This window comes from Euphorbia lathyris, chromosome 4 (genome assembly GCF_963576675.1).
Source record: "Euphorbia lathyris chromosome 4, ddEupLath1.1, whole genome shotgun sequence".
Taxonomy (NCBI): Eukaryota; Viridiplantae; Streptophyta; class Magnoliopsida; order Malpighiales; family Euphorbiaceae; genus Euphorbia; species Euphorbia lathyris.
In genome coordinates, this window is record NC_088913.1 from 15,726,685 (window position 1) to 15,740,794 (window position 14,110).

A 14,110-nucleotide genomic window follows, 5' to 3' on the forward strand; every position below is an offset into this window, starting at 1 on the left:
TTGAACGTCTGAGCTCAGGAATAGACTCTAAGTGCTATCTCCTGACTCAAGCTAAGAAACTGACCTAGTCACCAGTTGACTAAGCCAGTATCTTGCTGTTTACTCAGCGCCGCTGTTAAAACCTTTTTCCTTTGAAAAAGAAGTCTGCCCTAATTGCGAAAAAGTTTAAATAGTCCCTAACCCCCCATTGGAACTATACTTGCAACCTTACAAGGGACCAACAGATATGAGCAAAGCATACGACCGATTAGAGTGGGGTTTCCTGGAGAAAATGATGATGAAATTGGGGTACCCGGCGAAGTTTATTATGCTGATTATGGGTTGTGTAAGGTCGACCTCTTTTTCTTTTCTAATTAATGGGCAACCTAGCGGATTTGTCAAACCAGAACGAGGAATCCGGCAGGGTGACCCAATTTCTCCTTACCTGTTTGTGTTGTGTGCAGAGGGGCTATCAACCCATCTAAACCAGGCAGTCCAAAGCGGACATCTACATGGGATAAGAGCAGGGTGGGATTGTCCGGAGATCAGTCACCTATTGTTTGCAGACGATTCAGTAATCTTTGGGAGAGCAACATTAGAGGAAGGAAGAGTAGTAAAGAACATTCTGGCTGAGTATGAGAGAGCCTCGGGTCAAATGATAAACTTTGAGAAATTAGATATTTCTTTTAGTGCAGGTGTGAGCCGGGAGAGAAGAGATGCCCTTATTCAGACTTTGGGGGTGCAAGAAGTGGGACACTTCCCTAAATACTTGGGTATGCCGACCATCATTGGGAGATCCAAAAAAGCGGTTTTCCAATTCCTATTAGAACGCTTAAGTAAGAAAATACAGGGATGGGGTGAACGCCTGTTATCGAGCGGGGGAAAGGAAATACTCATTAAAGTAGTAGCCCAGGCAATACCTCAGTATCTACTGTCATGCTTCATTGTTCCTCATTCCTTCTGTCGAGATGTACAGAGTCTAATCGGGCGATTCTGGTGGGGTGGGTCTCCAAATAAAAAAGTTATCACTGGATCTCCTGGGATAATATGTGCAGACCTAAACAAGATGGGGGGCTTGGGTTTCGATGGTTCGAATCTTTCAACTTGGCAATGGTGGCTAAACAAGCATGGAAATTAATTGCTAATCCAAACAGCCTATTTGCTAGAGTGCTCAAGGGTAAATACTTCCCAAATTGTGAGTTCACCGAAGCAAGAGTGGGAAATAAATGTAGTTATGTGTGGAGAGGCTTGTTTAAAGCACGTGAGATAATTGAAAAAGGCATATGTTGGAAGGTTGGGAATGGACAGAAGATCGATATATGGAAGGCGAGGTGGGTTCCTACCTTGAACGCAAAGAAACCGATGACAAAATTCGAGGAGGTTAATATTGAAACTGTTGACAGCCTCATCGATGTGGAGTCGAAGCAGTGGAAGTGGAATATGTTGCGGGACTTGTTTAGCTTGGATGAGGCTAAGGAAATTCAGAAGATTCCCTTAAGCCGACGACTACCAATGGATGAATTATACTGGTCAGGCTCGCGGTTAGGGGAGTTCACATTCAAATCGGCTTACTGGCTTGCGGAGGCTGTTCGAAGGAATAAGGAGGGCAGGGCGTCTGCGTCTACTGAACTGACTGATGGGTGGAAATGGATCTGGAACCTCACCATCCCGCTTAAAATTAAGCATTTCCTATGGCGTGCGTGCAACGATGTGCTTCTGACATTTCAGAAACTCCGAGGAAGAGGCGTCATGGCTCCGGAAACCTGCCCTAGATGCGGATTAACGGAGGAGACGGGGTTGCACATGTTGGTTCAGTGCAAATTGTCAAAGGAAATTTGGAAGACTCTTTTCCAACATGACCGCCGGTGGAAAATCAGAACAATGAGCGTAGGGGATTGGTTTAGTCAGATGCGTAATATCATGTCACGGGTACATTTTGAGCAAATTATAACAGTGGCTTGGTTGATCTGGGCGGCCAAAAACCAGCGAATCCACCGTCCTGACCTGGTGCCTCAATCTGATGTTGTGCAGAAGGCGTTTGAACTCATTGCTGAGTGGCGGACAGCGAGGGGGCTCGACGAGGTTGCGCAATCCCGGGACCACGGCACAACAAGTGTAGCGGAACAAGTAAGATGGGTTGCGCCGGCTTGCAGAACTGTCAAGGTTAATGTTGATGCGTCGTGGCTGGACGGGCTACCAGGAGGCATCGGGGTGGTGATCCGAGACGATCAGGGCGAGGTGATGTTAGCTGCTGCTAAACGAACTGACACCAGTTTGAATGTCGAAATTGCAGAACTGCAAGCTGCACTATGGGGCTTAGAGCTCGCACGGGACAGTGGCTGGCGAAGTGTCGTGCTAGAAACAGATAATGAAAACCTGAAGAAAACACTGCAAGGCCAGGTAACAATGTTAGGAGTTGGGTGAATGCTATATTCAGATTTAATGTTTCTATCAAATGAGTTCCAAATGGTAGAATATTCACATGTAAAACGACCCGGTAATTCTGTAGCGCATGAACTAGCTAGATTGCGACGAAATCTTGGGAATCCAGTTATCCAAGTTGAGGATATACCGGCTGGGATCTCAGTTTTCTGCTTACAGGATCAATGTAACTTAGCTATTCAGTAATACAGAGAAAAGTTTATTATCAAAAAAAAAAAAAAATGTATTGAGGGTAAAAAGTCTTTTAAAAAAAATTGAGGGTAAAATTGAACTTTAATCCAAATAAAAGACTTCAATTGGTAAGAAATCCACGTGTCACGCAACTAGTAACTTAGCGCAATACGTCCGCTGCACCGGATAATTACTCTCTAGTGTAGTAGACCGTTAGAAGCAAAGCCCTTCAATCCGTAACGGCTAGTTTTTCCATTTGAAAAAAAAAAGAAAGACAAAATCATAGAGATATCTAAAGAACACGGAGAACTGAATTTCCAAAACGCATTCATCTGCCTTCGATTACTCTCTCAAAATTCAATAAATTCACAGGTCCTCCTTCCTTCCCTCCCTCTATCATTTTTAAATATTTCTTCTGGGTCTATTCTACAACTGCAATTGAGGTCTGTTTGGCAATGGATCTTGGATGTCTGGACTTGGGTTGCATCTCTGTCTCCGACAAGAATAGCACTGATCCTTGTAACAAAGGAACCGATGCGACTGAAACTGTAACTTCAGCTACTAAGCGTGGGAAGGTAATTTTCTTAAAATTCCAATTTCTTGAAGATTGGTAATCGGAGATGTAGAGTTCAATTTCTCTTGATATTCCTTAGAATCAACTAAAACCCTAGATTTAGAACAATTTGGCTGAGAAGTGAGAACCACTGAATTTCATCATACAACTAAAAATAGATTGAGATGTAGATGTAAGAAATTCTATGTAATTGAATGGAGATTCTGAATTTGAAGTTTTAATATACGACACTAATATCTACTTCTTGCTTTCGACAAATCTAATTGACAGAATAGTTGAGACTTTTGACAAAGGCAAGTGATGAAAATGGAAAAAGAGCAGCATATTCCATGAAATTACTCATTTTCCTGTTATGATAGTGTGATTAAATTGTTGAATTTCAGCCCGTAGGAATCAAAACTACTGCTTATTGTGTCAGTATGTATTGCTGGTAGTGTTTGATAATTTATTCTGGTTACATTGAAATCTGAAAATAATTGCTGGTATACTGATCATAGTTATCATAGGTGCAAAAGGTGCTAGGCTTTAGGCATGAAGTCTAATAAGCTAAAAGACGGGCTCTGTTCAAGAGGCGCACGTCTGAGCACAATTTTATAATAAGCCAATTAGTTTTTTTAGGGTGTGCTTATCATACTAGAGTAGGAACAAATATCATAATACCTCTATTTCAAGTGCTAGGTCTACACCAAATGAGAAATTGTTTGAGAAAATAACTCCTACCGTTCTTAGATCTGAGGAGGCAGAAGAACATGTCTTTGTAGATGAGTACCTTGAACGTGGAGAGCCTTCTATTCTTCGAGAAAAAAACTCCTACCGTTCTTAGATCTGAGGAGGAAGAATAACATGTTTTGTAGATGAGCACCTTGAACAGGGAGAGGATGATATTGAGAACCTTGAAGATGAATTTGATGTTGGAGATGATCATAGTGGTGATGATGACTTTGACGAGTGATGAATATGGGCTATGGAGACTATTCTTGATGGAGAAGTAGTTATTAGACTATTAGTTAATTAACTTAGGATTTGGTTGAACTTTAATCTTTAGGTTTAGAATCTATATTATGAATTATGATAAAGGAAGAGTTAAGTTTAATTTGAACTTTATTTTATGCTGAATTTATGATTAAGATCATCGGAGAATTGGATTTAGTATTTGACTATTTGTTGCATTTTAGAAATATTAATTGTTGTTATTAATGATTTTATGTATTATTTTTCCTTAGTGTGCCTTATGTCACTCAAGCACACGACTTGGACCTAGGCTCTAGAGCCCCTAGCACCTTAGTGTCCCCAGGCACTAGGACCCCAAGTACCTTAATGTGTTCAACAACTATGTCACTAAATTAAAGTTGAAGGGCTAAATTTTGAATTTTTGACAAAAGTAGCGCCTTACTAAGCCTATGAGATGAATCGATTGACAAAGAAAACTTATATAGGTATTGCAGAACATTTCTTTTCGCCTCAACGTCGGCGACATTAGAATTCTATTCGTTATAGTTGCTAGCTCTTCTTTCTCTTTTCATGGTACTTACTTGTTCTTCCATGAAGAAGTTTAAAGTGCTTTTGTTTGATTCTTGGAACATAAGTTTTCTTCTCCTGAATACTGCAGAGTAAATCACCAAAAGGGTCAGGGCAGTCAACACTGAATGCTTTAAACAAGTTTACATCACAAATTAAAAAGCCCCCTCGTCGGAAGAATTCTCCGATCAACTGGTTCCCACGCAAAAAGGTGGACTCCTACTTAAATAGGAAAATCAAAATGCTGCAGGTTGTTTTCTTTTTCTTCTTTGTAGAATTAATTGACTACAGTTTCCATGGTCTTCGCTCAAGGAAATGTACATTTTCAGGAAGTGGATGGCATGAAATTGACTCTTGATGAGACTTTAGGTGATTCAAATCCACATTATTCAAGAGTCTTAAGAGAAAAAATGGCAGCAAGAGAGGCTGCACAGACAGCAATGGAGGCTCGCAAAGCTGCATTAGTTGAAGCGTCTTGGTGTAAAATACTTCGAGCCGCCAGGTAAGTGTGAGTTCGCAAGCGAAAGAGTCAATTGATTCATTTGTTCTGCATTAAATTTACTTCTCTTTACAGGATTCAGAGGAAAGAAGCTGAAGAACTCCTACTAAAAGCAGAGAAAACTGCAGCTGAAGCTCTTGAAACAGCAACAGTTTTGGGAGTGATCATGTATGATAAGCCGAATTACCCTCCTAAACATCCTGAAATCGAAACTTCTGAAGTTAATGGAGGGAGATCTACCACCCATACAGTCACAGCTTCTTTCGAAACTGCTTTCGAAGTAGATAAAGAAGTAGCTACAGCAATAAGAACTGCATTCATCAGGTTCGCAAGCTGCCCTTCTTTTAACAAAGATGAATTCAAGGAGCTTCTGTGCAAAATCAGCCAGAATCCAGATATGGATGATAATAACAATAATAAGGAATCATCAGAGTTTTCCTCCGAGTGTGAATCGGAGTCAGGATCAGAAGTCGAACTGGCATCAGAATATGATGGCTTTGATGTCCCGGACAAGTGTTCTAAGCTGTCATCTGTAGAGACGAGAAAATCCCGGAGAAGGCAGTCTCTGGAGAAGTTCAATATGACAAAACTTGTAGATATGATGCTTGAGAGGCTTAGATCATTGAAAGAAGATGAACTTTCTTCTTTGGCAACTATAGTTGCTACTTGTGGCTTAAATGCTGCCTTAGCAGAAGAAGAAAGCGGTGTTATTTCTCGCCGGAAGTCTTCTGCAGGATCTGCTGCTGATTATGCCTTTTCGCGTAGAATGTCGAATGCAGGATCCGCAATGATGGGGCATTCGAATGCTGAACAGATTAGAAGGAAGCAAGTTGAGTCAGAATTACCAAGTTTGGACAAATTTTTGGTTAAGCACATGTCGAAACTCGAAAGAGAAGTGCAAGAAGCTAAGAACAGCAGGAAGAGTACAAATAGAAAGGCAGAGAATGTGGATAAAAACGCAGACGAAAGTTCACACAAGGCGAATGTTCCGAATTTGGGGAGTATTTTAGTGAAGAAGCATTCCTCCAAGTTAGAGAAAGAGATTGAAGAAGCAAAGAGAAATCCAAGGAAAAGTTTTGAATATACTCAGAAAAAACCAGTCAGTGATACATCAGAGGCGGGCCTTGAAAGTGTACTGCTAAAGCATTCGTCAAAGCTCGAAAAGGAAGTTCAAGAGATGAGAAAGAACTTCGAAAAAGCACCGAAAACCAATGGCAACGAAAAACACCGAAGAAAGGAAAATGTTGCCGAGGTCCCCAGCCTGGATAAGTTTCTTGTAAAACGTATGTCAAGACTTGAAAAAGAGGTCCAAGATGCAAAGAACAGAAGGACAGAAAATGTGAATAATTCATCAGCAGAATCTCAGAAAGACACCATAGAAGATACCGCGAAGGAAAACATTGACAAGAATCTGAATGCAGGAATGAAAGGAAATCAGAGTAAACATGGAGGAAACACTGGTCCAGAATGTGAAAGTTTGGACAAGGTTTTAATCAAGCATGTATCTAAACTAGAGAAAGAGAAGTTAGAGTTCAGTTTGAAGGAAGAAGAGGTGAAGATAAGTGGGAGAAACAAGCATGTTCAGCAGATGAATGAAGAAGGTAGTAGCCTGGACCAAATTCTTGTTAAACATAAATCAAAACTAGAGAGGGAAAAGCTGTCTTCTTCTTCCTCCTCCTCTAAACAAGGTGGAGAAGAAGAGGAGATCATCGGACACCGGTTGTCTCGTAAAGAAGCAAGGGAGAGAGAGTTGCAAGAAGCTTGGGGAGGCTTAGGATTGGGAAACTCCATTAAACCACACCTTTCAAGGCTTGAAAGAGATAAGGTAAGTTTTATTTCATTTATCAGTGATTCAATCTTAATTAGTGAAAATGTGAATGAATTTTTCATGTTTAGTGATTCATTCAGTCTTGAGGGCGAGCTTGGCGCAACAGTAAACATTGTTGTTGTGTGACCGAGATCACTGGTTCAAGTCTTGGGAGCTGCCTCTAGCTAAAAAAATTGGCAGAGAATGCTTGTCCCCAATACACTCTTGTGGTGGGATCCCTCTCCGGACCCTCGCTTAGCGGGGACGCGTAGTGCACCGGCCGCCCTTTAGTGATTCATTTAGTCTTGATTAGTGAAACTATGTGAAAATGTGAATGAACTTTTGTTGTGTTCTTCCATGTTACAGGCTGCTTGGATTAAAGCTGAAGAAGAGGAAAGAAGGGGTGCTGTAGAGAAATTGTAGTAGTCAGATTTTGTTAGACTCATTTTTTCATGGTTTATTTCTCTTGAATCCTTCTGTAACATGATGTGTGTATATTTGTTCTGGAACATTTCCTCTCTTTTTTTTCCCTAAAAATTTGAGGAATGTTTGCCAGCAGCATTTGTATAAATTCGGAACATTTTTCTTTGCCAATATATAGGGGGGGAAAAGATCTTCAACCACTTGATTGATATTTTCGATTTTTTTGTTAGATGAGCTTCTAACATTTCAATTTGACATAATAATAATAATTAAACTGTTGCTTATTACATGGGTAAATTACACCCATGGCCACTGAGCTTTACCTATTTTCACATTATGGCCACTGAACTTCATTTCTTCCCGGTATGACCATTGAACTTTACACTTTTTAACACCAGTAGCCACTTAACGCCTCAAAACGACCATTGTCGGCTAAAATTAAAAAATACAAAGCGTTAATGATATTTTAAAGAAATTTAATTCTTGAAAATTTTCGTTTTGAGGTTATTTCGGTGTTGTTTGGTTAGAAGAGAGATAAAGCTTCAAAAATTGTGATTTTTGAAAATAAAAAATGTAGTTTCATGGTAAATGTCGTTCTGAACAACTTTAATTCTTGAATATTTTCATTTTGAGGTCGTTAACGATCGTTAACGGTCATTTTGAGAAGTTAGTTAAAATTGATTGGTCACCGGTGTTAAAAAGTGTAAAGTTCAGTGGCCATACCAAAGAGAAATGAAGTTCAGTGGCCATAATGTGAAAATGAGTAAAGTTCAGTGGCCATGTGTGTAATATACCCCTTATTATATTAATAAATAAGTTGTGAACATTATTAAACTGGGGTAAATTACACCCATGGTCACTGAACTTTGTCCATTTTATCATTGTGGCAACTTCAATTCTTAACGGTATGACCATCAAAATTTACACTTTTTTAATACTGGTGGCCACACAACTTTAACCAAGTCCTCAAAATGACCGTTAACGATCTCAAAATGAAAATATTCAAGAATTAAAGTTGTCCAGAACGACATTTACCATGAAACAACATTTTTTATTTTTCAAAATCACATTTTTTGAGCTTTCTCTCTCTCAAAATTCACTTTCTCTCATAACTAAACAACACCTAGATGGCTTCAAAACGTAAATTTTCAAGAATTAAAGTTTCTTAGAATATCATTAACTCTTCATTTTTTTTCCATACCGTCAATGGTCGTTTTGAGACGTTGAGTGACCACCGGTGTTGAGAATTGAAGTTCAGTGACAATAATGTTAAATGAGTAAAGATCAGTGGCCATGGGTGTAATTTACCCCATTAAATTACACAAAATATCAGTAATAGATAAATTACACTCATTGCTCTCCATTTTGCCTTTACTTTCTTTATGGTTCTTTATGATTTCTCTCCTAGTTGAGAGGTTAGGGTTTTTCTCTCCTTTTTCCGGAAGACAGCTCTCTTGTCCCTTTGTTTTCGCAATCTGCTCTTGGTGTGCGATGGAGAATCTTATGGAGAACTTGTCCCTGCAAGACGATGAGAGGAAAGAGATTGCTATGCCTGGAAATCAAATCGAACAACCGGCGGTCGATTTGAACCTGTTTCTTGTAGGAAGGCTGCTGACGGATCGCTCGATCCACTTTCCGGCGATGGAGCATCGCCTTGCGAGTATCTGGAGGCCAGGAAAGGGCTTGTGTGTTCAAAAACTTCGGAAGAAGCGCTTTCTTTTCCAATTCTACCATTCGGTAGACATTAACCGCGTGATGGAAGGTGGTCCATGGTCGTTTGATAATCACCTACTAATTCTGCACCAATTGAAACCCGGCGAGGATCCCTTGGAGGTGGAACTGAATTCGGTTCCGATATGGCTGCGAATTCACAACCTTCCGTTCGGATATATGTCAGAGGCGGTGGGGAAACTGCTTGGAGGGTTCATTGGTTCGTTTCTATCTTATGATTCGAAGAATAATCTAGGCGGTTGGCGAACTTATATGCGAGTTAGGGTTTTAATGGATGTTCGGATGGTGTTGAAACGTTGGAAACGCATTAAAACGTCGGCTGGTATATCTCAGATTGTCCGGTTCAAGTACGAGAGGCTTACCTATTTTTACCTATTTTTGCTATTACTGTGGGTTATTGGGGCATACTGATATTTTTTTGCCCTAAACTTTTTACTGCTTCTCCGGATCAATTGAAGAAAGAATGGGGGCCGTGGCTAAAGGTACAACCGCGTTGTGTTACTGGGGGCGGAGGGGAACGGTGGTTGAGGAGGGCGGATGGGAGTCCGTTTCTCGCGGATAAATCGGGAGCTTTTTATTCTCCGGTTTTTTTTGGAGAAGGGTGGTGAGTTGTTGAAAGATCATCGGGAAGATGCTACTAATGGAATGTCTAAGGATAGTGATGTTAGCGGACAAGAAAAGGCGCATAGAGAGGGATGATAGTACCAAATGACCCTGCCGGGAGCCATGATAGGTTTTAGTTGAAACTGACGTGACTGGATTTTTAAATTTCATTTTTCTTATCTAATTCCCTAAACTCTTACTGTTTTATGCATAACGTTCTTGATCAATTATATTTCATATTAATTATACGCTTCATTCCATCAATACACTAAAAGTTAAGAATTATATGAATTATAGCATTAAAGAGTAGTACATAAAGCTCGAAATCAGATTGAACATAAATACTTCTTGGTACATAAAAAGGTTATCCAATCTCATTTTTTAAACACCGTTTCCATTCTTAACAAGCCTTTTTCCACACATCCAGTACTAGCTCTCATCCTTTTTCTTTATTCTTTTTTCTTATAAATCTCCATTACCCACACCTCCATAAAATTACCTTCTTTTCCTATTACCCCAAGCTTCCCCTCATATTCTGTAAGCTGAATATGTTTATAATCGTTAGTAAAAGAAAGTGAAAACAGATCATACTTTTCATCATCAATGTCGAATACGAAAACGTTTTTTTTTTTTTTTACAGATGTCATTTGATGAAACTTCCTACACGCAGAAATAGGTGGAATCCAACTATAAAACGGCTAATCATGTGGGAATTTTACTTACTCAATTTGCCTCCATTTACTGATCTTTGAATAAAAAATCTCACATCTAAGGCAATAATATTTACCGATGAAACATTGCTTTGATTGCGATAATCTCACTATTTTGTAGTGTAAGGTTTTGATTTAAAAACCTTATAATGGCTATCGACTCGGTTAAATATTTAGTCTTGATCTTTGGAATACGTTGTCATTCTTTAGTGTGAGGTTTGCAGACATAGTATCAGGGAATTCTCTTATTCTCAATACAAACCAAAATCCCTTATACGGACGAAGTTTTAACCGTTAAAGAACGAGAGGATTAGACTTAGGCTTTGCTTATAGTTTGTCCAAACTTGGAACAAAGAATCCTTAAACAACTAGTCTTAGACTTCGATTAGTATTTAGTTGGAATTCTATTACTGTTAGGTGCCGTTTGGTTCGCGGAATAGAATGGAATGGAATAGAATGGTTATTCGGAATAGAATAGCAAAGAATGGAATAGAAATTCTTAGGAATTACTATTCCTATTTTGGTTGATGGAATAAGGTAGAATGGAATATATAATTTTTTTATTAAAAAGACAATATTATCCTCAAATGTAATTTCTTATTTATTTTAAAATTTTAATTTTTTACTATAAATTGTTCAAATATTTAATATATATTATTTTAAAAAATATATAAAAAATAGAAAAATGGGAAACACGAAAGACGAAAAAAAACACGAAAAATACATTAAAAACGAAAAAACAATAAGAACATGAAAACGGAAAAATTGTAAAAACGCGAAAAAAGAGAGGTAAAAAAATAAAAACAAAAGAAAAAAATGAGATAAAAGTGGAAAATGGTGAAAACGCGAAAACATATAAACGTGTTAACACAAAAAAAATACACACGCAAAATATGAAAAAACACAGAAAAATGTGCAAACCGTAAAAAACACAAAACATGAAAAAAGTGGAAAACACGAAAATGTGAAAAAAAATGAAAAACGTGAAAAAATCGAAAAACACGAAAACATGAAAAAGTGTTAAAAACACGAAAAATGCGTTTGTAACGTTTTTTATGTTTTTCCGTGTTTCCCAAGTTTTCTTGTTTTTTCCGTTTGTTCACGTTTTCGTATTTTTCACGTTTTGTCATGTTATTGTGTTTTATTTTGCATTTTTTTGATTTTTCACGTTTTAGTTTTTCGGTTTTTCCCCTTTTTGTTTTTTTTTCGCGTTTTTGTATTTTTCGTATTTTGTTACTTTTTCGTGTTATTCACGTTTTTCCATGTTTTTCGTATTTTTTCATATTTTTTTGTTTTTAACGTTTTCGTGTTTTGTTTGCATTTTTCGCATTTTCATGTTTTTCACATATTGTCACGTTTTTGTGTTTTCGCATTTTTCGTATTTTTTCGCATTTTCGTGTTTTTATTTTTCACGTTTTTTAATATTTCGTGTTTTGTCACTTTTTCGCGCTATTCCTATTTTGTGTTTTTCGTGTGTTTGCTTTTTTTTTTTTTTGCGTCTTTGTGTTTTTCGCATTTGTTCACGTTTTCATGTTTTTCGCGTATTTTATTTTTTGCATATTCTCGTGTTTGTAACATTTTCACGTTTTATATGATATAAATTATGGATTGACCAAAATTTATAAGATTTGGGAAAGTGATTAGAGAGAAGATTGAGGATTTAATGGAGGATAATTTTGTAAATTACAAAAATATAATATTAGGAATAGGCTATTCTTAACCTAAATTGAAGAATAGCTATTCCATGAAATCAAGGAATAGGGATTCCATGGAATAGCTATTCCATATAAAAAATCAACCAAATGTGGGAATAACTATTCTTTAGGAATAGGCTATTCTATTCCCCCTCTATTCCGCGAACCAAACGAGCCCTTAGTAAAAGGAGAGTACTCATGTTACAGGGGGCTAGTGTCCAAACTTCGGAACAACTTTGAATTTTTTATAGGATAAGGTGCAAAAAAATATTTCTAACGTTTACATGTAATAGTAATATTACTCTTAACGTATAAAATAGTGTAATTTTACCCCTAATGTTGGCAGTTAAGAGCAATTTTATCCCTAATATTGGCAAGTTGTGTCAATTTCAGACATATTATAAAACACGGATATTTTATTCCTTATTCTGTACCAATTGCACGTAAGTTGATTCTAAAAAAATTTATACTTTTGATAATTTAATAATGCAATTGGATATTAATATTTTTAAATTCGGCAAAACATTTGAATTTTTTGTCCAACTCGTACAAAATATAGTATATTTTTTAAAAACTTTTTTCACGTTTAATGATATGTTTGTGATTTGTTACTAATAAGTGAATGTAGATGGTAAGATTTATGACCAATAATACAATTTGATGAATAATTTCTCCAATTGATCCAATTTGTCAACTCTAGGGGGTATAATTGATGTTAGCTGTCAGTATTAGGGGTAAAATTGCTCCTAGTTGTAAACATTACGGGTATTTTTACACCTTATCCCAATTTTTAAACTGATAACGGTTTTTTTTGTGTTTTTAAATATATATTTTTTAAAATTCTAACTTATTGTTTTATAAATAATAGGGAAAAGTATAAAAATAAACTTTGTGGTTACACCTATTTTCGAACAATACCCATGTGATTTAAAAGTTTGCAAAATGGTACCATATACTTCATTCCGTTAGCAAACACAAACCAAATTGACTAACGGTGTTAAAAGTCAAAGCGAAAAGAGTTAATTTGGTCCTTATATATATTTATTTTATAGATTAACCCCCTTATTATCTAATTATCAGAAATAAACCTTAAAATAAAAATTAAAAATCAAATACACCATCTTCTCCAATTCTTTAATTTCTTATTTTTGTTCTTCTTTCTCTTTTCTCTCTCTACTCTTTGTTAATTTTTCTCTTTAAAAAAAAAAATCTCTCCAGATCAATATTAAGTCTTTTAAGATTTCAAGCTTGAGTAACGTTAACATTAAGCTTCCTTCCACACTCATATATTTTTGTTTTAACAGTCATTTCTCGATAGTAATTATCAATAGTTTTTATTTATGTTCCTCCACACTCATATTTATTAAACATATAAAACACAAGAATTATTTTATTCAAATTTTATGAACAAATACAGTTGATAACACTCAATACTAGCTTGAATAACTTTTATTATTATTTTGATAATAACCAATTATGGTCTGAAACATTATAGCGGTACTTCAAAAATATCAGATGGTGGAAAAATGAAGTAAAAATGTGCAGAGCCACTTGAATAAACGGTGGATGATTTGATTTCTAGGGCCAGAAAAAAGGAAGAAAGAAACGGAACAGCCACCCAAAGTTCTGTAAAGAGGTACGTGATCACACGGAATTGCATGAATGTTGTTCGAAAACAGGTATAACCACAATATTTATTTTTGTATTTTTCTCTAAATAATATTAACATTGCTAACCACGGCTGAAAACACTACACTTCTATTAGGAATTGAAAATCTTTATCTATATTACTTTTATTTTAGTCTATTACGTAATTGGACTGTAATTAAATTGTTTATAGGTCGGATTGTAAAGTATTTGTAAGACTCAGCAGGTTTTTGCAAAAAAAATCTTAGCTGAGCATAGTTAAGCGGCCAGTGGCGAATACATGATTATTCGATTGGAAAGTCAATTTTATAT

At 36.8% G+C, this 14,110-nt stretch overlaps 1 protein-coding gene across 1 annotated transcript; it reads left to right on the forward strand.

Moving 5' to 3' along the window:
- The first annotated feature begins 2,857 nt into the window (after positions 1-2,857).
- LOC136225583 (uncharacterized) lies at positions 2,858-7,622 on the forward strand. The gene is made up of 5 exons (XM_066013662.1): positions 2,858-3,167; positions 4,776-4,934; positions 5,014-5,186; positions 5,259-7,008; positions 7,357-7,622. Exons 1-5 carry the CDS (start codon positions 3,048-3,050, stop codon positions 7,411-7,413), a joined length of 2,259 nt encoding a protein of 752 aa, XP_065869734.1. The 5' UTR covers positions 2,858-3,047; the 3' UTR covers positions 7,414-7,622.
- Positions 7,623-14,110: the final 6,488 nt, after the last annotated feature.

Excerpts from the sequence above, each read along its gene's own strand:
- LOC136225583 (XM_066013662.1), top strand. The coding sequence starts at position 3,048 with ATGGATCTTGGATGTCTGGACTTGGGTTGCATCTCTGTCTCCGACAAG. Across the intron at positions 4,935-5,013 it reads GGAAAATCAAAATGCTGCAG|GAAGTGGATGGCATGAAATT; the intron begins GTTGTTTTCTTT and ends GTACATTTTCAG. Across the intron at positions 5,187-5,258 it reads AAAATACTTCGAGCCGCCAG|GATTCAGAGGAAAGAAGCTG; the intron begins GTAAGTGTGAGT and ends TTCTCTTTACAG.